Source organism: Tenrec ecaudatus, chromosome 10 (genome assembly GCF_050624435.1).
Source record: "Tenrec ecaudatus isolate mTenEca1 chromosome 10, mTenEca1.hap1, whole genome shotgun sequence".
Taxonomy (NCBI): Eukaryota; Metazoa; Chordata; class Mammalia; order Afrosoricida; family Tenrecidae; genus Tenrec; species Tenrec ecaudatus.
In genome coordinates, this window is record NC_134539.1 from 121228464 (window position 1) to 121252583 (window position 24120).

The 24120-nt window shown below is 37.2% G+C and overlaps 1 protein-coding gene across 10 annotated transcripts in view; it reads left to right on the plus strand.

The window, feature by feature from the left end:
- BCAS3 (BCAS3 microtubule associated cell migration factor) overlaps nucleotides 1-24120 on the plus strand; it is a 553715-nt gene that overhangs the window by 71684 nt on the left and 457911 nt on the right. For all 10 annotated transcript variants that reach the window (XM_075561479.1, XM_075561480.1, XM_075561485.1 and 7 more), the window contains exon 7: nucleotides 1547-1619. In XM_075561479.1, the coding sequence (XP_075417594.1) occupies nucleotides 1547-1619 (73 nt within the window). The remainder of the gene's footprint in view (nucleotides 1-1546; nucleotides 1620-24120) is intronic.

Sequence of the window (24120 nt, forward strand, 5' to 3'; positions counted from 1 at the left end):
GTTCTTGGATTTGGACTAGAGTTAATTAGGAACCAAGAATCCACCTGCTTGTCCCTGAGAGCTGCATGAGTGAAGTTTACTTTGGGAGTTTTTTTTATGACAAATTAGAACCCAACATATGACTCACCAACACCAGCACCAGCAACAAACAAACAAACAAATGAGGAAAAACAAAACAAAAGGAGCTAAAGGCAGAAAAGAAAACCTCATAGGAACAGTAAAGCAAAACCGTGTCAGTCATCCCCCCGTGGTATAAGGCGAATGCACGGAAGACATCGATTTTCCAAATAATACAGCATTACAGACACTGTTGGTATTTGGAATCCGTGCAAATATAGATCTACCTTGAGCTGCAGTCCATGTGCTGCTGCCCTGCACAGTTTGATCTCCCATTCTATTACGTTCTCTGCCGAACTCAGTCTGTATGGGGCCTAGTGCCTGGGGAAACTTCCTGGATCGGTTCTTCCATGTTGAAAACTTTCAAGTTTAAAATAATTAGAGTCACAGAGAGATTCTGCTTACTCTACTCATCTTCCTCTAATGGTTGCCTGTATATGAGTGTACAACAAAACCCAGGAATCAACCTTGGTAAAATGTGTGTGAATAGTTTTATTGTTATTTTATCACATGTGTAGATTGTTTAACTGCCATTGCAATCAAGAGAGAGAATTATTTGATCACCCCAAATTCTTTAGCATACTACTATGTATATTCTGGTTAATGCAAAAGGTGACAGTTGGAAATTGGCTTTTGAGGCCCATCCACGTGGTTTTGTGTACAAATCGTTCTTTCTGTCTTAGTCTTTTTTTTACCTTTTCAAAGTCTTGAGTAATATTCTTTGGTAGTGATCTACCATAATTTGTTTTACCATTTATCGAAGGACCTCTGATTATGAAAAAGGACATTTGACTGACAAAAACTTGTTATAAACATTTGTTATGGGTTTTATGTGGACCTCTTCTTTCACTGGGATAAATGCATAGAGCTGATTTTGGGTGTGTATGGTAAATATATATTTTAAGTTTAAGGAAATTGATTGCCAAGGTGGTTTCCCTAGGGATGGTACCATTTTACATTTCCAACAACAGTTGTATAGGATATCTTCTTTCTCTGAATTTTGTAATATTTGCTTATTGTCACAGTTTCTTTTAGCTATTCTAAGATATGTAGTGACATCATGATCACCCATGTATCCTTCAGAGTAAAATATCTCCATTTCTTTTGCCCCCTTTCTATTTGAATTGCTTGCTTTTTATTGTTGAGTGTTGAGAATACTTTATACTTTCTAGATAATGAATCTTGTCAGAAATATGAGCTTCAAGTATTTTTCTACCAATAAAAATTAACAACCAAAGGATTATTAAAACTTTGGTCCAATTTCTGTAATGGCTATAGGTGTTCTACTTTAGACAAGTATAAGAATTACATAAATTTATAGTGACTATTATTTTGCTATATCTTCACTTTAAATATTTTGGGAGTATGAAACATGAAAGTAATGGGAACACTTCTTGAAGTTTACTTTTTATTTTATGCTCCTTATCAGGTACTCAAAAGTGTGACAACTTTGCTGAAAAAAGACCTCTCCTTGGTGTTTGTAAGAGCATTGGATCTTCTGGGTAAGGACATTTAAAAACAGTCTTTGCATCAAAATATATACAGGTGAATAGAGACCAGTTGCTATGCCTTGGACGGCTGATTCCAAGAAATCTTATTCTTTTTATAACCATAATTCTGTGTTCTTACAAGAGAGAAGAAAAGAAAGCAAAACTCAGAACTTTTGTAATTCAGGGCAGTCTTTTTATCATTTCTTCTAACACCATTTTCTCACATGCAGGATGATAGCTGGAGACCATTGAAGATAGCAATAGATCACAATATATTCTTGAAATAGAGAATGACCATCATTAATCAAAAAGACTTTTTTATGCGTTTCTAACAATCATTTTTTATGGTGCCATTTCATAATATAATAGAAATTAATATGTGTATGATAATAATTAGAAAAACAAATTAAAATAACTAATATTTACTGATGCCACAACATGTACTCGACATTGTTCTAAAGGTTTTGCATAAAAACTTTAAAATTTTTCTTTCAGCAATCTATGAAATAGGTACTATTATTTTGCATATTAAGAAACTGAAGCATTGATGCTACACATTGATGCTCTGGATTCAAGCCTAACCATGCTCCTCTTAATTCAACTTGCTGGTTACATTTTTAACAATTTGAGGACTATGAGTAACTGTAAAAATGACTCATAAAATCACATATTTTCTCTATTTCCCTATCTACTAAAATCATAATCACAATATTCTCACAAGGTAATAATAAATTGTTTCCACTGTATAGTAACTTTTTCTTTTGGGTAGCAATTTTTTTCAACTGCTAATACAGTTATGAAGCTCTAACTGATCTACTGCTGTCCAGTTAATTCTGACTCATAGTGATATCCTATGTAGGGTTGGCAAGGCTGCAAGTCTTTATAAGAACAGACAGTCTCGTATTTTCTTGTGCAATGACTGGGAGATTCGAGTCACTGGCCTTATGGTTACCCGAGAACATCTTCCGGACTCGTACTAATAAAGTTGTAGGGACTTAAATAAATCACGTCATCAAAGGCTGTGGCCAGGCCACCCAGGGCTACCGAAATGTTCCAAAGTGACCAAGGGTCTTTGTAGCTTTGTGATTATGACTCTCTTCTCTAAGGATCTCAAGATGGCTTTGAGTTAGCACACCTCTAAACTTCAAAACTCCTGACTACATGAAAAGCTGAGCGTTAATTCTGTGCTGTGTACTGGGTAATCATCCTTACTTCATAACCTTCTAGAACATTCAAAATGGAGATAAAGAGCTAACCTACATTTTAAATAAGTATCACTATCTATGTTGTTAACACTTCTTTTCCCCCCTTAATTTTACTGGCATATAATTCATGTACTATATAATTCAATCTATCAGTCATATTTCAAATACTTTAATCATGAATTTCCAAATGTTTTAGATCTATTAATGTAGAATATAAACATACATTTATATATACCTACAGCATGTATCTATCATATGCACACACACACACACACACAATACTGCAACTTGTGAGAAGTCAGAGCTGGACAGGACTGCCAGTTTTTGTGGGTTTCTCAGTTTTCTGTCTTGGGGTGCAGGGTTAATTTCTTTCCTATGTCTCATTTTAGTGAAAAATACATGTGTTTTCCTTTTGACAGGTTTTTGTCTTAAACACAGGTTCCAGCTTTTGTAGATTTTGCTGTAAATACACAATGTAAGCTTGTATTTAAGCATTAATATCTCAGAAAGTTATTTTTTTTGCCCTAGTCATTTTCTTTTTTTTCTCCTCTTTTCTTTTTTTACATTTTATTAGGGACTCATACAACTCTTATCACAATCCATACATATACATACATCAATTGTATAAAGCACATCCATACATTCCCTGCCCCAATCATTCTCAAAGTATTTGCTCTCCACTTAAGCCCTTTGCATCAGGTCCTCTTTTTTTTTTTTCCCTCCCTCCCCGCTCCCCCTTCCTCATGTGCCCTTGGTAATTTATACATCATTATTTTGTCATATCTTGCCCTATCCGGAGTCTCCCTTCCCCCCCTTCTCTGCTGTCCCTCTCCAAGGGAGGAGGTCACATGTGGATCCTTGTAATCAGTTCCCCCTTTCCAACCCACTCACCCTCCACTCTCCCAGCATCGCCCCTCACACCCTTGGTCCTGAAGGTATCATCCACCCTAGATTCCCTGTGCCTCCAGCCCTCATATGTACCAGTGTACAACCTCTTTCCTATCCAGCCCTGCAAGGTAGAATTCGGATCATGGTAGTTGGCGGGAAGGAAGCATCCAGGATCTGGGGGAAAGCTGTGTTCTTCATCGGTACTACCTCGTACCCTAATTAACCCATCTCCACTCCTAAACCCCTCTATGAGGGGATCTCCATTGGCCGACAAATTGGCTTTGGGTCTCCACTCTGCACTTCCCCCTTCATTCAATATGGTATACACACACACACACACACACACACACACACACATATACATATACACACATATATCTTTTTTTTTTTTTTGCATGATGCCTTATACCTGGTCCCTTGGCACCTCGTGATCGCACTGGCCGGTGTGCTTCTTCCATGTGGGCTTTTTTGCTTCTGAGCTAGATGGCTGCTTGTTCACCTTCAAGCCTTTAAGACTCCAGACACTATCTCTTTTGATAGCCGGGCACCATCAGCTTTCTTCACCACATTTGCTTATGCACCCATTTGTCTTCAGCGATCCTATCATGGAGGTGTGCAGTCAATGATATGATTTTTTGTTCCTTGATGCCTGATAACTGATTCCTTCGGGACCACTCGATCACACAGGCTGGTGTGTTCTTCCATGTGGACTTTGTTGCTTCTGAGCTAGATGGCCGCTTGTTTATCTTCAAGCCTTTAAGACCCCAGACACTATCTCTCTTGATAGCCGGGCACCATCAGCTTTCTTCACCACATTTACTTGTTCACCCACTTTGGCTCCAGCAGTTGTGTTGGGAGAGTGAGCATCATAGAGTTCCAATTTAATAAAAGAAAGTATTCATGCATTGAGAGAGTGTTTGAGTAGAGGCCCAAGGTCCTTCCGCCACCTTAATACTTAACCTATAAATATAGACACATAGATCTATTTCCCCATCCTCCTATATATATTTTCATGTACATGTCTTTGTCTAGACCTCCATAAATGCCCTTTGACTCCTAGCTCTTTCCTCCATCTCCCTTGACCTTCCTACTGCCCTACTACCATGCTTTGTCGCCACCTGGGCTAGAGTATACCTCTTCTCTAAGCAACCTTACCCTTGATCATTTCCCACTCCCCCCTCTCTACCATTTTGGGTCCCATGTTGTTCCCTTGTCCCTGTGTTTGTTCACACCACTTCCTTACCCCCCCTATCCCCCTACCCCAAGTCCCCCCGGAACTGTTGGTCCCGTTGTTTTTCCTCCAGATAGTTCATCCAGCCTGTCCTATTCAGACAGACCTGTGGAGACACTAACATGCACGAAAACAAGACAGAGGAAAACAAAGCAACAGTATACAACAGACAACAAAACAACAAAAATAAACCACTGACACAGAACAAAACAGTTCACAAGAGAAAAGCTTGTAGTTAGTTCAGGGATCGTTTGCTGGCCCTTAGGAGCGTTTTCCAGTCCAGTCTGTTGGGGCACCATGCCCTGGCCCCAAAGTCCACTTTCAGCATTCCCTGGGGACCTTGCCACTCCATTCCCTTGCTGTTCCGCTGCACTCCCCCATGTGATTTGCCTAGGTGTGGTGGGATCAGGTCAGGTACAATTCCCACACTGTGTTTTATGTACTTATTTCCAAGAGTATTTCTGTAGAACTGGAATTCAGTTATTCAATATCACATACACTTCTGCAGTTACTTAATTAGACTTTTTGGAAGTAGAAAGGAACTTCAACAATGTTTTATTTTAACACATTGTTTAAAGTGAATTCAAAGGGTATAGCATTATACATAGATTATAAGTATTGAAAAATAAAGGTAGCTAATTTAAGAAATACTGTTGTTTAATAGTGGAGAATGACAGCCTTTCTACTCCTTTTAAAAAAAATTAATAAATCATTTTATTGGGAACCCTTACAGCTCCCATACAATCCATACATCACTTGTATCAAACACATTTGAACTTATGTTGCCATCAACATTTTCAAAACATTTTCTTTGTGCTTGAGTTTTGGTATCAATTCCTCTTTTTTGCCCTCCCTCCCCTACGCTCCCACTCTCGTGGACCCCTGATCAATTATAAATTATCACTTTCATATCTTACACCATCTGCTGTCTCCCTTCACCTACATTTTTGTTCCTTCCCCTGGGGTGGCTGTGCGGGCCTATACACTGATCATTGTAGCCAGTTCCCCGTTCTCTCCTTACCTTCCCCCTAGCCTCATGTATTCACTACTCTCATGGGGGGTTTATCTGTCCTGGATTCCATGTGTTGAGAACTCTTCTCTGTATCAGTGCACATTCTCCAGTCTTGCTGGATTTGTGAGGGTGAAAGGCCTTTCTACTCCTGGAAAGAGGTACAATGTCAGGTGCAGCTCTACCCGATCTTAGAGGGTCACTATGAGTCAGAACCTACACTGTGGCAGTGAGTTCCTTTTTTATTGTTTAGTACAGCAAAAATGCCACTTGTAGACATCGGGATATCATTGTACCCAGGGTTCTTTGAATCAAGACTCTCAAGGTTATAAATAGGCAAACTGTGAGAGAAACCATTGAGTGGGCAAATGGGAAACAATGACATAATAAGCGGTATAAGAGTAAGAGACAACAAATAAAGTGGCTGTGTAAATCAAATAGAAATGAAGAAAGTACATAACCATGTGGTGGATACTTGGAGATAATTGTTTAATGTCACATGCATCTTGAAAATGTAGACTTTATCTTGTCTGACTTGGTTTCTTTCTTGGAATAAAATTTTGGATTTGACAACTTGAAATTTCATAAGCTTGCTATATAGTCATCTCAGTTATTTCTCTGAATATTAATTTTCTTTTTATGAATTAGTGAAGCTCTCAATTCAAGAAACTACATGTATGGAACCTGGATTTTGATATCACCAAAATCACTGGTACAAAAAAATCACATACCCCCGTGTGTTCATTGAAGAAATACAGATTGTTCAGGTTGTTTTCCATATCCTGTTAAATGCTACAAAGCACCAGCTGTTTTGGATTGTATCAACTCCTTACACTCACCACTGCCAATTGAATTATTCTTGAGAAATGCCAACAAGAATTTCTTTTTTGATATATAATTTTATTTCTATAATATATAATTCAAATAAGGAGAAAAATTGCTGTAGATGGAGTCTCTGGTCTTCTTCATCTTTTTTCTTTATAATCAAGCTCATTTATTTTACTTAGCCCCAAATAGCTCTATTTCATTGATGACACCCAGTTACTATTGTGAGAGACTGTCCTAACGGCATACCACAATAGTCTTCTAAGGTCTTAGAGAAGATAATGTTCATTGTGCTACTGATCCAGGGACTCAGTCACTTTGTTGTAATAATTTGAGGGAAGCAGGAAAAACCATGGAAAAAACTAAGGACTATACACTCTCTGAGGAAACCAAACTTGTCATTTTTATTAACCAATTCCCAGAAGGTTTGTTTGTGATTAGGCTCTCCTTAGTGACTACGAATAAAGAGCCAATGAATAATAATAGCACTATTGAACAGCTGAAGGTAGATTGTAGAGAAAGAATGTTTAGCTCTTTGTACTATGTTCCTAAATTATATATGTTATTTTACCTTTGCAACATAAGACCTATAGAATATTACGCGTAGCAAGTACCCTGAAGATCACACCGCTGCCTTATGATATGGAACAGGAAATTCTTAAAAGTGAAATAAAGTTTTAAATGTATTTATCTCTGTTGGTTAGGATCAGACCGTGTGCTTGAGATTATTGCAGAGCTGCCAGAACAAGCCAGGCATAGTTCCTTTTGTCACGTCCTAATGGAGCAGGGGCTGGAGTGGCACCCAGAGACACAGGAAACCAAAGCAAAAAAGGCAGAAAACACCACATTGATGAGACAAGTGTGTATTAGGTAATTTATATATGTGAAGACTAAATGTAGTTTGTGGTCAAGATGCTCAATAGACAGTTTCATCCTGGTAAAAGTACACACAATGGAGTCAGAGTTGAGTGTTTATACCTAGTATTTATCTGCAATGATTTTTTCAGGAAGGCTGACGAGATGGCATGATGGCCATGTCCGATGCCCTCTGGCTACACAGAGGAGGGATCCAAACCCACCCCAGCCCAATGCCAGTTGCCATAAAGCAGAGGTCACACATACACAAAGTGCAGCACAACACAAAAACATGTAATAAACTTTATTTTTTAATGCAACTTCCTGGGTATATTAATATTATTTCTTCATTGAGAATTAATTGGAGCATTCCTCCGCCCCGTTTCCTCTTGTCTCTTTGTAATTCCTTCCTCCCATCCTTTTTGGTTCTATTTGCCAGGAAACCAGTCATCTACTTTCTGTCACTACAGATTAATTTTCATTCTTTATATAAATTAAATCATTCTGCATGTATACTCTATTTTGGGTCCATCTCATTTCCCTCAGCTTATTTATGTAGAAATTCCTTTATCTTATTACTGTCTAATATATTATTTGGATATGCCACAATTTTTTTGTCCCCACCCTCAGATATGCCACAATTAATTTATCTATTTACTTTGGTTTGTTTGGGCTTTTGTAATTAATTCTGTGAATTTGTATGTAGGTGAATAATTCTGTGAATATTAATGATAACCTTTTTGTATAGACATATGCTTCTTTCATGAGAAATAAAATGGTACTATGCTAAACTACTCATTACAGCTTTCCTCATAAGTAATGGAAATGAAATGCATTTTCATTTTGTAGCCGTTTTCTCGAACAGAGCAGACTTGACAACACTAACAAGTACAAGTGAAGTTAGCATGTTCGCATAATTGTGTTGGCTTGCTGTTATAATTGTCCTCTTACGGGTTTTATAAACCTCGCACTGCAGGTTACATGTGTGTGTATATTACTTATAAGGACTCATAACACATATAAATTTTGTACTTTTGAGGGCATTTTGCTTAAGATAAAATAATTATCTCCATTCCTTTTTAGAAAGTAGTTTTGGGTAATGATCAACTCCTATTTATTTTTTAATCAACTCCGATTTTTTTTTTCAACTCCGATTTTTAACCTGTAGTACTAACCATTCCGATTTTTAGGGGTTGGGTTGATTCACTTGATTTCTTAGTTGAGTTGGTTCTTTGTCTTTATATATTATGAAGAAATCGTACCTTGTGCTAATAGCTTCAGTCCTTTCAGCTGATTCGATCTTTCGAATCCCCAGGTACACATTCCGCACTGCATTGCCATGGTCTTACCCTCCTCCTTTTCTCGTTTTAAAAATTTATTGCAATGAAAGCATAAATAACAAAACATATGCCATTTCAACAGTTTTGACGTGCACAGTTCAATAACTGATAGCGTTCTTCAAGTTGTGCAACTATTTGCTCTATCCGTTTTCAAAGCATCCCACTAGTACTAATATAAACTCAGTCCTGTCTAGTAGAATTTCCCTTCTTTGCTCCTCAGTCTCTGTTTTGGTAGACCATTAGTAATCCTTTGTTTCTGTATTTCTTTATTTTATAAAAGTGATATCGTACAATATTTGCTTTTGTACAGACTCATTGCACTCAGCCTGATGTTTTCCAGGCTCATGTCTCTGCTGTTAAGTGTCAGAAATTCATTTCTCTGTCTTCTTTTGTACGTGTCTACTATATTTGTTTATTCATTCAAATGTAGATGGACATTTTGTTTCCATCTTTTGCCTTTTAGGATATAATGAAGTTCCCTTTCTTTGATGCCACAGTACCCCAGGCTTTGACCTACCAGATCTCACCTGTTTTCAGTATGAGGGGCTTTAAAAAAGTTCATGAGAAAATTTCATTCTTTCAATTCCATTTTAAGCAAACGTTAAAAAAGTTTAAATTTTGAAATAGTTTTAATGGCACATAATGTACATATATACTATTCAATAGTTCAGTTATATCGAGTTACTTAAAGAAACAAACAAAACTTACTGTCTTTTTGCAACCCATCATTGTTCAGCTCTCGATGCCATAGCAAGAGAAGGCTGTCCTAGTTTCTATTCTGTACGACCTCACATAAATCTTACTTGAATTTACTGTTTGTTTGTTTTTTAAATCTCTCTTAGTATGATTTAGGAGCATGTTTATTTTCTTTCTTCATTGATCTGTGTTGTTTTGGGAAGCTATTCAATGGCCGTATTCACAAACATCTTTGTAAAGATATTTTAATTTTACTTTTACAATTTTATATTCATCAGTGACCATTTATGCTACTTTTCCTCCATATTATCCAATTAGATGTTTGCCACATGTTATTGTAATAAGAACAATATCTCACAAATACTCAGCTCACAATGAGCTGAGTATTTGTGAGATATTGTTCTTATTAGAATATCACATTTCCGCTTAGACTGTGATCGCATGAACTTTACAGTTCTTTAGTAATGAAACTCAAGCTATGTTAATTCTTTTTCTTAAATTTTTTCAAATCTCTTCTTCCCCAATGAAAATAGTGTATCAACTTCTGACAGTACTGTTTTGGAATAAGAAAAAATTCTGTCATCCCATTTGTGTTGCTATGGGTATGTCAGGCTTTAACAGGGCCTCTTCACTTTCACTAGAACAGAATACTTTATGTTCCCCAAAGAAGTTCATGTTTATATATTTATATGTTTCTTGAGGCATAATTGAAGCTCAGCAGATTATGCATATTTAAAGTGGACTGTTTGATAAAATTTGACAAATGTGCCTACCCATGAAACCATTACTCCAGTCATGATAACGAGCATATTTATTACACACTATAATGCTCTTCTGCCCCTTTTAATTCATCTCTTTGCTTGTCCTGGTACTCAGTACAAGAAACAAGTCTCTCTTCAATGAGTCTCTTCAGATAACAGTGAAGACTGCTTCACAATAAACTGTTTTTGGAGGGCAGATATTTGGTGCCATATAGTTTAAGATGACTTTAGTATATGCTTAATGATATTAAGGGAGGAACCTTGGATTTAAAATTGTTTTTACTTTTGCGCTGCAACTTAAACTGAAGACGATTTCAAATAAAGCTTTCCATCTAGGAGCCAGTTCATAAAACTACTAAAAGGCATGCATAGTTTCTCTGTGAATCAAAACAAGTTTTTCAGCCACCAAAAAGGATGCTGTCTTGACATATAAATGGAAAACAGATTGAGTTTTTGGCTGATACTGCTCTACTGGTTTAAATGTTGGTTCCGTCAACTTCAAGCTTAGATTACAAGATTTGCAAATTGAAGGGAAACCAAAAGGGAAGGAACATCTGCATAGATTCTGACTTTGTGGAATTCCATCCACACTGTGTATTCTACCTCTGGTGAAACAGGGCATGTGCACAGTGCATAAGCCTCACAAAGAGACCCTGATGACTTTGTGAACATCCCAAAGACAAAATTCAAGAAGAGCGTTTAGAAATTCCTTATGGAATCTTAAGTCAGTTTCCAAATCGAATGTTTTTCAACAATTCCTTTGGGAAAATATTTTATTGATGCAATTCTATGTATTTAAACCAGAAACCTTGCTAAATGAGAAAGCTAATTTGCTTAAACTAAACTTTAAATCTGTCAAAGAATGTGGATATAATTGACAGAGTAAACTCTAATAGCCTTCTTTCTGGGAGATAGATGTAAGGAATCTCTTGCTACGGACCTAACATATTTGAACATTGTATGTATAATTGTGAAATGTTTGCTAGAAATCATTTATCCTGCCGTTAATGCAGTAGTCTCAAAGAACTTATGTATTTGAATATTGTTTTCCTTTTTTTCTAGTAAGGAATTTGGCAGCAATAATAATGACACTAGTAATAGCAGCCATGGTAAATCATTTACATTTATTGAGCACTTACCTATGTTCCTACTACACCACCAGGCCTCCCTGGCCACAGTCTGGGCAACCCACATAGACAGTTCTACTGTGCCCTATAGGCTCATTGTGAGTCGGAAGTGACAGGAGGGCAATGAGATTTTGGGGGTACTGTGTTCTAGACATTGTTCCAATTGTTCTCATTTCTTTCCTATTATTGCTCAGTAATCCTCTGTGATGTGGGAATTTTAACTTCCCAAATTTATAAATGAAGAAACTGCGCTACAAGGAGAACCCAACGCTTTTCTGAAGGTTAGGCTTTAGTAGAGCTGGGTTTAGTATCTAGATGGTCTGGTTTCCGTAGAAGTAGTGATTTCAAAGCATTTTCTTATCTTTTCCTATCTCGTCCCTATTTGACATATGTCTGAATGACCTCCCCTCCATTCTTTGTCTTTAGCTTTTTAAGATGAATTTAAATGTTTTAATATATGAATTAGGTAACGGTTTATAGAGTAGACCATCAGTTTAGCAACAATTTATACATATTTTGTTTAAACTTATTCACTACAATATCTGCAGTGCAGCATCACCTATCTCACACTCTCTTTGTTTCCTGTTTCCATTTATTCTTTCATAATTTGTACTTTGACTTTGGGTAAATGTTGCTCTTTTGATCTTGTGATTGATTATTCTACCATGCTGGTGAGTCCAGTTTCAGTCATTGTGTTAGACCGGGTTAACTAGAGAAACAAATCCAGAGACACTCATATATGTGTAAGAGAGAACTTTATATTGAAGAGCAATTATATAGTAAGAAAACATCCCAGTCCAGATCAAGTCCGTAAGTCCAATATCAGCCCATATATCCAATACTAATCTGTAACTCCCTCTTTGGACTCATTCAGCCACATGTAATGATGCAAAATACAGGAAGATCACAGGCTGGTGGGTAAAAAGTCTTATAGATAAAGGGGCTGTGGAAGCATCTCAGCGCTGGTGCAGATCTCCATGTGGCTTCTCCAGCTCTCTGAGTGTTGGTCTTCAACAGTAGGGTGAAGCAGAGAGAGATGCTATTTGCAGGTCTCACCAAGTAGATCCTTGGCTTGTCAACAGGAAGATAAAGCAGAAGGAGATAAGAAGGTTCCAGAATCCTCAGGACAAGGCCATGCTCACAAGGAGGAATCATCAGGCTGTGACCTGATTGACAGGCTTCACTCTTAATACCCTCAAGTTGACATGAGATTATGTAACTACCACAGTCATAAAAGGTGACTAAGAGCCACAGCCTTTGGTGCCCTATTAGTTTCTTTCTGACCAGTAAGCCTGTTCTCTTTCATGATTTTGGGTTTTTTTGCATGTTTTGCTCTCACTCTTTCCAAGACCTAAAGTGATCCCTTTCAAAGTGTCTGGAAGTGGTAGCCAGGCACCATATAGTTAATTTGGTCTGTGAGCTGAGACCACGGTTTGTATTGTCCGTTATTTCATTGTATTGTTCCGAGTTTTTAAGTTTTTTATCTTCTTTCCTTTGGACAGGGAAAGATCAATAGTTCACCTTAGATGGTTGATCACCAGCTTTTTAAAGAACCCAGTTACTCACCAAATTAGAATATAGAACATTGTCTTTGGCAACAGTGTGTACCAGTTGACTGTGGTGTTCACTAAGACTGTGATCCTGAGCCTCCAGGCCTGGTCACTTATCCCCTCAGGGTTGTGTTTAATAAGTTGTGTCTAACTTTGCTTCCAGATGCTCCACTACATTCATTGGAGTAACCATAAGTACACATATACTAGATAACTTCTGTCAAATCTCTGTATATTTGTGGGTATTCTCCCAGTCTCCTTGTCATGCCTGTTGAGCCTGTGTCTATTCAATCATCTACTTGTGTGGATCACCACTGTTGCAGGATTGTATGTATAACAGTGTTTGCTTCTTGTCTTTCACTCGTTTAAACTTCAAGGATCTTCTCATGTCTCCATTATTGTTTGCCAACTTCTTTCTTTCTTTGTCCTTTTGATCATTTTCTTGGGGACTCTTACAACTCTTATTACAATCCATACATCAATCGTAACGGGCATTTTGTACATATATTGCCATTATTCTTTTCTAGACAGTTACTTTCTATTGTGCCCTTTTACCTCCCCCCCCCCGCCCCTGTAACTTCCTTCTTATTGTATATTGCCAAAGCTGTAAATCTTTATGGAAACAGATGGCTTCATCTTTGTTTGCAGAGCAGCTGCTGGGTTATAACCACTGAACTTTTTGTTAATAGTAAAATGCTTAACCACTGCACCACCTGGCTCTTCATTTATAGGTAGATCATTCTAATTACATGTTTCTCCCGATATTCTATACATGAAACTATTCTGGACAAATATGTTAGTGCTTTGTTCAAATTATATTCTTTCAATAAATATTTAAGTGCCTACTCTGAATCAGCTACTTTTATAAATGCTGGCAGTACAATAGTAGTATCAGGCAATGGTTTTTAACCAAGTCAGAAAGGGAAGGGGTTATTTTGAACTACAGTGTGCTCCTGGAAGTGGCTGGAGACATTGTTGCTGTCAATACTGTGGTGGGGGAGAAAGTGCTAATTGCATCTAATGATTAGAGCCCAGGACATTATCTTATGATACAAAGTCATGATTATCCAGTCAATGAATGTCAAGAGTGGCAAACCCTGATAGGGAGACAAAAGCCCGTGTATTGATAGGGTTGAAATTATATCATGGAGAAAGAGTAAAGTAAAATAAACAATTTAGTAATTAAGTAGTATATAAAAATATTACAGATGTTAGTTAGGTAGATTGGCCTGAGCCATAGTCTGTGATATTGATGGAGTTGTTAAAATTTTTACTTTTTAAAAACTGGGAGTTGATACATATATCATTCCATAGCTCAGTCACGTCAAGCAGTATTGTACAATTACTACCACCGTTTCACAACATTCTTTTTTTTCCCACTCAAAACATTCTTTTCCTTCCTGGATTGCTTGACATTGCCGCCACCCTTCCCCGACTCAACACCCCCAAGCCCTTATTCTGCTTGCTATTCCAATAGGTTCATCAAACCCTGGTTTCATAGACGTGAAGGATATATAACACAAATTCAAGAAGGTGACCCCAAATGACATAACACATCTGAGATAAACCCTAATATAAACAAACAAACAATACAGAAGATGTTGAAAATGAGAACAGAGGGAGGATCAACTCACTAGGTTTTACCAGTTCAAGGTTTTGATCTTCGAGTCATCTCTCCTGTGTACTCTGATTAGTAACCCATTTTCTCTATTCCCTCTATTATTGATAGAGAAGTCATTAGGGACTTATATCCTGTCTAGCTCCCACAAATGTATCTTGGGCTCCCTAAGTCATCCTTAGCTTTTTGCAACCTGGATTCTCACAGTTTAGCGCCTGATACTGTTCTCTACTTCACCTTCAGATTGTACAATTTACAATCCTTTGGTGGCTGATGATGCTGTGCTTCTTCCATGTGGACTTGGTTAATAGATGGCTTAGATGGCTGCTTGTTTGGAAATAAGCCTTTAAGACCCAGGACACTATTTTTCTGATAGCTGGGCACCATCTAATTTCTTCAACACATTTTGTTTTAGCACCCATATCTTGTGTTCCGCTCCAGGGAAGTGAATATTGAGCAGGCCTATGATATAAGAACACATTGTTCTTAAATAGGAGCTAGGTTTTAGTGTGAGCCCAAAACCCATTCCTAGATCTATATTTTTTGTTTTTTAATCTGCATTTGGCTCTCTTTCAATACCTACTTGTTAATTTATGGTTGAGAGTCCTATCGATCATTCCCCTGGGGCATAATGATCTTCTGTTAATGTTTTCTTTGAATAGCCTCTGGTACTAATTTTTAAAGCCCTGTTGAGAGAGGGATATTGGGCCAATGTAGGCTACCTCCATATCACAGTACCTGATTACTCACTTGTATAGACTCGTCCTTTGGTGGCTGGATAGTATTTATACAAACAATGGTAGTTAATTGTCAGGGAAATGTCACAATAATAATCACTGAGAATTCCAGTCACAGGTTTGCGAGAATTATACACATCTTAATATGTAGCAAGACCATGTTTGTCTGCCTGCCAACAGTTCAACAATCTTAGTATAGCTGTCTTCCGCTTCCTCAGACACCATGAATTTTCCGTCTTAAATCCTCAGGTTATAAGTGTGTCTGAGGTAGAGTCCTGTTCACCCAGATCTCACTGATGCAGCCTCTGGGGCATGCTGTATACCTTGAAGATCCAGGATTCTGTGTCTCAGCATTTTACACCACCTGGCTTCAGTCTTCAGGATGCACCCAGGAGCCTGGTTCGATGGGGCCCATTCGGTGCACACCCCCAGGAACATTCTCCCCCTAGAGTTCCCGAAAGCATTTTCAGTTATTCCTTCCCTCAACTGGGGTTTGTCCTCCTGCTTTTCCCACCAGTAGTAATGCATTTGTGTTCCCCCCAGACATGTTTGCTCTTTCTCCTCTGCCTGCTTGATTTCCCCATCAGTATCCCTCATCCCTCTGATAGGGCTGTCTGCCTGTCCAGGGGATCGATGGACATATTATTGTTTAGGTGCCATTGACTCGGTTCTGACCCATAGGGACCCTATGCACAACAGAATGAAACACTGCATTGTATGGTGCCATGCTCACAGTTTTTCCTATGGTTGAGCCCATTGCAGCAGCCACTGTCAGCCCATGCCCTTGAGAGTCTTCCTCTTTTTTATTGCCCCTCTACCAAGCATGATACCCTCCAGGGACTGGTCTTTCTTGTCAACATGTCCAAAGTATTTAAGACGGAGTTTCACTACCCTTGTCTTTAAGAAGCACTCTGGTCATACTTCCTCCAAAATAGATTGGCTTGTCCTTATACAAGATGGACATTAGTATACTCAAAACAGACAAACAAAACACTTACTGCCACTGAGTTGATTTTGCCTCGTGGTCACCTGATAGAACAGAGCAGAGCTGTTGCTTTGGGTGTCCACGATTTTAAATCTTTATGGAGTTCAGCTCTCCTGCAGTGACTAGCTTACAGTGGGCAGCACAGGAAGCCACCAGGGACCCTTCGATATGGATAGTTTTGGATATGGGTCATTTTCTCTTTAGATACTGGAGATAATGCCCCCGTGAATATTATACCAGTTTACCTTCCTACCATTAGTACATAAGATTTCCATTTTATTATTGAGAATCTTCAGCTCTTTAGTTTCTTAAGATTGCTAAACTAGAGAGTAAAAGTCTTGAGGTCAAGGTATCACTTCAGTTTTCTGCTTCTGTGTTAACGTCATTTTTCTCTCTGTGTTTCCAATTTCTGTACTTATCAGTATATCAGTCATTGGTTTAGGGGCCACCTTAATTCAATATAGCTTCATGTTAGATTGATTATATTTGGAAAGACCCTTTTCTAATAAGATCACAGTAACTGATACTATGGTTTATGACTTGAAGGAGGATTCAATCCAACTGTCTATATTTAGTTTTTTATTTGAGCCTTACTGATTGGTATCCATGGGTTATATGGTTTTCACTTGAATACCCTGGTGATGAGTGAATCTGAGTACTTTTTCTTATTTTGCTGTTTTTATATTATTTTTTGATGAAGAGTCTACCCATGTCCTGCTCATTTATTTATTTTCAAAAAAATTTAGTCATTTGTATGCATTCTTTTTTTGAACAGTCATTTCTCTTGAATTTATTGTTCGTTGAAAATTAATAAATAAAAGCCTTTCTTCCATGATGGATGCAGGTTGTGGAAGTTTCTTAGGGTAACATAACAAATCTGGCACTTAGAAGGTGTTGCTTCTGTTGACTTTCAGTTGTGCTTAACTGTTTTGTTTTTTAGTCATTTTATTAGGGGCTCATAGAACTCTTATCACAATCCATACATACATCTTCCACCTAAGCCCCTGGCATCAGTTCTTCATATTTCCCCCTCCCTTCCTCCTATCCCCTCCCTCAAGAAGGCTTGATAATTTATAAATTATTATTTTGTCATATCTTGCCCTGTCTGACGTCTCCCTTCACCCACTTTTTTGCGGTCCGTCCCCCAGGGAGGAGGTTGTATGTAGATCCTTGTAATCAGTTCCCCCTTTCCACCCATCCTCCCTCCACCCTCCCAGTATCACCGCTATACTACTGGTTCTGAAGGGATTATCTGCCCTGGATTCCCTGTGTTTCCAATTCCTATCTATACCAGTGTACATCCTCTGGTCTAGCCATATTTGTAATGTAGAATTGGGATCATGATAGTGGGGGAGAAGGAAGCATTTAGGAACTAGAGGAAAGTTGTATGCTCCATCGTTGCTACATCGCACCCTGACTGGCTTGTCTCCTACCCGAGACCCTTCTGCAGTGGGATGTCCAATTGCCTACAAATGGGCTTTGGGTCCCCACTCTGTACTCCCCCCTCATTCACTATGATATGGTTTTTGTTCTAATGATGCCTCATACCTGATTTCTTTGACACCTCATGATCACACAGGCTGGTGTGCTTCTTCCATGTGGGCCTTGTTGCTTCTGACACTGGTCCTATTGACAACTTAAAGACACTCTGGTCTTTCAGAAAATAACTTAGGCGTCAAAGAGTGGTCACCAAGTGAGGGGCATGCCTCTGATCATTGGAGTGTGTTTTCTTTCTTTCTGGCTTGAATCTGAAAGAGAGAGACAGAAAAAGAGACAGACTGTAGGCGTTCTTTTAATGTAAGCTCTCTAGGTGTGCTCTGTAATACGGAGCACTTAAGGTGGTCTGGTTACACCTTGGGCCCCTAATCACTACATCAGCAGTGCTGCAGGAGAAAGACAAGCCTTTCTGTTCTCACAAAGAGCCTCAGAAACCCACGGGGCAGGTCTACCTGGCTCTATCTGGTCACTAGGGGTTGGAATCCATTTGACGGCTGTGAGTGTGTATGTCTCTCAAGGTCATTAATCCAATTCTCAAATCGATACGTGATGATCAGCACGCAAAAAAATTGTTTCAAAGCTGTCTTGAAGACTGTGATCTGGCTTGGTGTGCATATACTACCTAAAACCAGGACTTATTATAAAGTGGCACCGAGTCATCATAGTGGTGGCACAAGGATAAACACATAGTAAGCAAATATTCCCTTAAGCAGAGTGTAAGACTTCCTGACCATCAGGAATTTGGAATGGAGGAGATGGTCTCAACGCTCCAGGCTGGAGGAGGAGGCAGTGATGCTGCCTCTTGGAAGCATGCCTTGGCATATAACGGGCAGGCAGTTTTATGGGCTCCACAGCCAGTGCTCTTGGCAACATCCCTCCCTGTTTTTGAAGGACAGCATCAGCTCTGTCAGCCCCTTTTCTCTCTGTAGACTCCCACAAGTCTGACAGCCTGCCGTCATTCTGTCCTATCTGTCCCTTCAGTCCAAGTTGTCATTGATTCTTGGTGGTTGATTGATTACTAGATTACGTGCCCAATCTGTTTAGGCCACATTCTTAATCCTTTTTCTAGATCAACTTAACTAGAGAGGCTGAGAAGGTTTCAGGTCAAGTGTTTGTTGCTTTTGCTTAATTTCTTCCTCAGTTTATCACTTTACTTTTAACATCAATGAGAAATAAGACCTCATCTTCCATACATTGATTCGAAATTTTCTCAGCTATACATTCAGTAGTTACGAACTCTACATAAAAATATACAAAATAATTTAGCCAAAATTTTTGCCACTTTATAACCAGGATAGATTTTCAGCCAGTGGCATATTCCTCAATTTCTTCTGAGACCTTGCCCACAGCACTTTGTTCACATTTCTGTCAACAGTCTATTTATGATAATATATATTATGTAAGCCTGTAGGAGCTTTCTGTAAAGCTCCCTTTAGATCTTTATAATAAAGTACTACAAATAGCTTGGTTTAAAACAATAGAAATTTATTGTCATATTTCTGAAAGTGGGAAGTTTGGACTCAAGATGTGAAGGCTGATTATTTCTGGAGGCTCTTTTAGTTTATGATATTGATAGTAATCTTCAGTGTTCCTTAGCTTCTGGACACATCACTCCATCTCTCCATTTTCATATGTCACTTTTCCTTTGTGTGTTACTCTCTGTGCTTCTTATCGTCATAGTTGAATTAGGGTTGCCGTACTCCAGCAATGACTGTGAGAGGGGTACAAGACTGGACAGTGTGTCATCCTATTTTATATGGGTTGCTATGAGCTGGCACCTAAGAACAACTACTGCCCCAGTATGACCTCACCTTAATTAATTACATTGGCAAAGACCCTATTTCCAAGTAAAGTCACTTTCTGAAGTTTGGAGACGAGCATGGTATTTGGATAGGGCACTGTCATTTACAATATACATGGGAAGTTGTAGCTCATTCTTTTGTGAGCTTGATGGTGCCAAGTGAAATGGTTGAGGGAATTGAGTAATTTTATTTAGCTATGATGAAGTCTTGGTATTTAATGTCCTTTGTATGATGGTAAAGGAGGCCACAAATGTTAGTATGTGGAAGATCAATTAGCTTGAAGATAGATAGATAAAAAAGATGTAGAAAAATCCCAGGTAGGAAAACATGAAAATAGTAAAAATCTTTTGAGGTGTTTTTTATGCTTGTAAAAATTATTATTTACACAAATCAACATTCTTTGCCGAATAACATAGTTATCACAGTAGTGTAATATTTTGGAGATCCGATTTAATTTTAGTAGTAAGTTTGCATAGAGGCATGGGAATAGGGAAGCAGAAAGGGAGTGTTATTGTGAGTGCCCCTTGGGAGATTTTAAAGTTGAACCCTGGTGCTATAGCAGATTCAGCATTGCGCTGCTGACCCAAAGTTTGGTGCCTTGAACACTCTAGCTGTTTGGAGGGGGAAAGATTAGGTAGTCTGTTTCTATAAAAATTTATAGCTCTGGTCTAGAGGGCTGCTGTGAGAATCAACTGACTGACAGTGGATTTTTGGTTTTTGAAATTTCTTCCCATTTTATAAATGTTCCAATATGATATAGTTGGGTTTTTTTCCACTTATTTAAATATATGAGTTCACATTCCATTGTGTGGAAGATATAAAACACTTTAAAAGATGACAATAACTTTGTATGCCGTAAAGCACTTACAGATTCTGTTTTAAACTTTGTTTTCTGATTAGTCATTTCATTTACTTGAAAATGTTCAAAGAACACATTCTGAATGTATCTGCTTGTCAGTTGGTTAATGTACCTTCTCCAAACAAGGAAATAAAACCTTAAGTATATGATGACCAGAGAGCGGGATGAAACAGCTGCAGCGCATTCCTGTGACTCACTTGTCAAATGGAGCAGCAGCATAGGAAAAATGATAATACATCCTTCTACTTTTAAAGACATAACTTCTGCTTTTGGGGCCGCTTTGAATTATTAAACACTGTAAACGCCATAAAGTTAATTAGAAAAGGAACAAACTCCACCATGATAAATGTGTTTTCAATATGATTCGTAGGGAGGGTACAGTAGAAACCAGTGAATAGAAAGGAAATGTATTTCTGGCAGTACTCTAGACATGGAACTGTGGCTGAACTTTTTACCCTAATTACCTCCCGTTAATGCCTGCAGCGGTCTGGAATCAAAGTGCTGCTTCGGGCCCTGGAAATTCTCTGATGTGGCAAACGTTTGTTGTGTGAGGAGGGTTTCTTAAGAAAAAGCAGAATATTGTGACAGGATTTAAAAAAAATTTCTCAGTTACCACCCACCTCACTTGTTGCCTACAAAAATAGAGTAATTGTTTGCATCTGTGTGTGCTTTTTTCCCCCTCCTTAAGAAATAACTGTTATAAATCAATGTGACATAGATCCAGTGAACTGATGCTAGCCTGAGGTAGGTTTTTTTTTTTAATGTTTCTCCTTTATTTTACAATTTAGATTGAATTTATAAATGAACTTTTGATAAGTGAAAAGAAACATTGTGACTATTTCTTCATATAATTTGGATCTTTCATTATGTCAATAATTTTCATTGTATCTAAAAGCTGATAAACTTATCAAAATTGCTTAATCCGAGGAATGTGATTTTCCAGTGTTACTCTTTGAAATTTACACAATTTGATCAAGTAAAATTTCTGCTCTCTCGTATACAGTTTTAAAATAAGATTTTCTGAATGTTCTCTGAACATTACCTGCTTTTTTATCCCTTCCTTTTAAAAAATGTATTTGTGAAGAAAAAACAAGTATTTGTGCACTATAGATAGGATAAATACATTGACCATGCATTTTATATTTTCCAAGACAATCCAAGTTTAAATGGTCTGTTCATGTATTATTTAATATTTTAAATGCAGTAATTTACTATTTTTCAGTAGAGGTTTGCACTGAAGTTTAGGTTCGCCTTCAGCGTTTTCTTCACAAGGTTTTTGATGACATCGGTTTTGTTCTTTACAATGTGTGAACATTGTCAATATTTCCATTGTGGTGGTTCCATTGTCATTTATTTTTTTACGGTTTATGCTAACTTTTGGCCCCAGCTCACCTCTTTAGTATAATTTTTCTGGAAACACCCTTTTGGTAATTAAAAAACCTCAAAAATCTACTGCACAGTTTTTTTGAAATCAATTTTAAAATTGTGGTTATTCATGGGTGGGTATATTTTGTACTTGTCTGTTTTCTATAGAAATATTTTTAATTTTCAGATAGAGGATCCTTTGCATTGAAAGAAATATTTAGCAATAAACAAATATTTAAGTTTTAGGTTAAAATGTATTTTCTCTTCCCCATAATCTATAATCTAGAAAATTTTGTCACAAATTCACATCTTCCAATGGGTAAGCCTTGGTTACAAATTGTTCCAATATAAAGTTTGTATTTTGCATACCTATACTTTTTTTTTACTTTGCTAATGTGACTACTGTGATAAAGTAGTTTAATTTGCTGATTGGAATTGAAGTTTATTTCATTGTTTGCCAGGTTTCAAATTACATTACAAATAATTTATTTTTATTTGTTCGCTATACATTTGTATAAAAGGTTTTAAATCAGTAGTGAGTCAATTAGATGGATTTATGTTTAATGAATTTCCAAACTTGTAATTATCTCCTTTTGACACAATATATGTATTTTGTGATATTTTGATTTTTTAACTAAGGTCCTATTCAATTGGCTCTTTGCCACCCCTTAAAGTCCATCAGATTTTTTTAAACGTGTTAACATAGGAATGAAATATATTGATGTCGCCATATCACAACTTATGGAGTGTAAAAGCATTTTTTAAACTGAACATTAATACTCATCCCAATTTCAAACCAACCATTTGTTACGGTTTGAGGATAGTGATTTTGGTTTTACTTTAGCAAGTCAAGTTGAAAGTATTGATTTAGAACTATAGGTTTGCTGTCTGAAAAATAAGCAAGTGTTTGTATTTTCTATTGTTTTAGTACTTCATCAGTTAAACATTGAAGAGAAAAATAATTCAGAAGTAATTTATGCACATGCCATTTTCTAAAACAATAATGTTCTGTTTTATTGTAACTAAAACAGGGTATTTTAAAGCTTTTCGTATGTTTGATTGAGAAATAGAGCCATAGTGTTTTCTACTTTTAGCTTTCTTAGATTTCTCATTGTGTCTCCAGTGCTGTGATAAACTTTTTATTTCTTTGCCATGTTTAATAAAGTAGTTTCTAGTTATTTTAAACTTCATGATTTAAGGTAAAGTTTAAAGTAGAATTAGAATAATAAAACACATCCTTTAATATATTGTAGTATATGTGGACTCTGCTTGTTTGGCAAATGTTGGTGTAATTAACATCTTTTAATAAGTTGGGCTAGATGTCAGTGTTCTTTATTTCAAGAATCCACCATTACAGTTAAACTTTGGTTGTCTGATAATATAAAAAGTGAATCCATACTTTCTTTTTTATTCTAACTGATGAGTAGTTTTAAACGAGTCTGTTTTGTAGGAGATTAAATCTGTTGGAGAAAAGATTATTTCTACCCCAACCAATTAACGAAGCTTCTCTGATCTTCAGTGTTTCATCATCATATCGTTCTCCAAATTAACCGTACATTTGTTCATATTCATCACATTTTCATCATTAAGAGAAATTTTAATTTTCCCTGATCTTGTTGCTTCCGCTTTTTGTATTCTTTGTCAGCCCTGATATAACTTACAAAATTATAGCCAACTGTTTTTAATGTATCTGCTGCTAGACATGTAAGCCCTTTTTTCCTCCTCTTACATGTTACTCTATAAAGAGTTAGCTGCTTCAAGAAACAGCATATAATGAAAAACTAATACTTAGAAGGTTACAAGTGAGATTTTAGTGTCTGGAGTTACTGTTTTCAAGCAACACAATATAAGACTTAGCTTGTAAGTGTGACGACCTATAATCTACACTGCATAAATGCCAAAGGCAGATTTATTGGTTTTCTGTTTGGTTATGCTGAAACTTGATGCTAATAAAGACAAAATTGTAGCTTTAATCTTCTTTTAATGTACTTATCTTTCTTTTCTTCTGTCTGTGGATGACTTTCCTAATTCATCAATATTAATAATGTAAAAACTTTTTCTACTATTGGTTGGCATAGAACCATTCCTTTATATAATAAAGTTATTATAGTTATGATTTTTTATTTTTAAAAAGTAAACAAACATTAAAAAAAGCCTTCATAA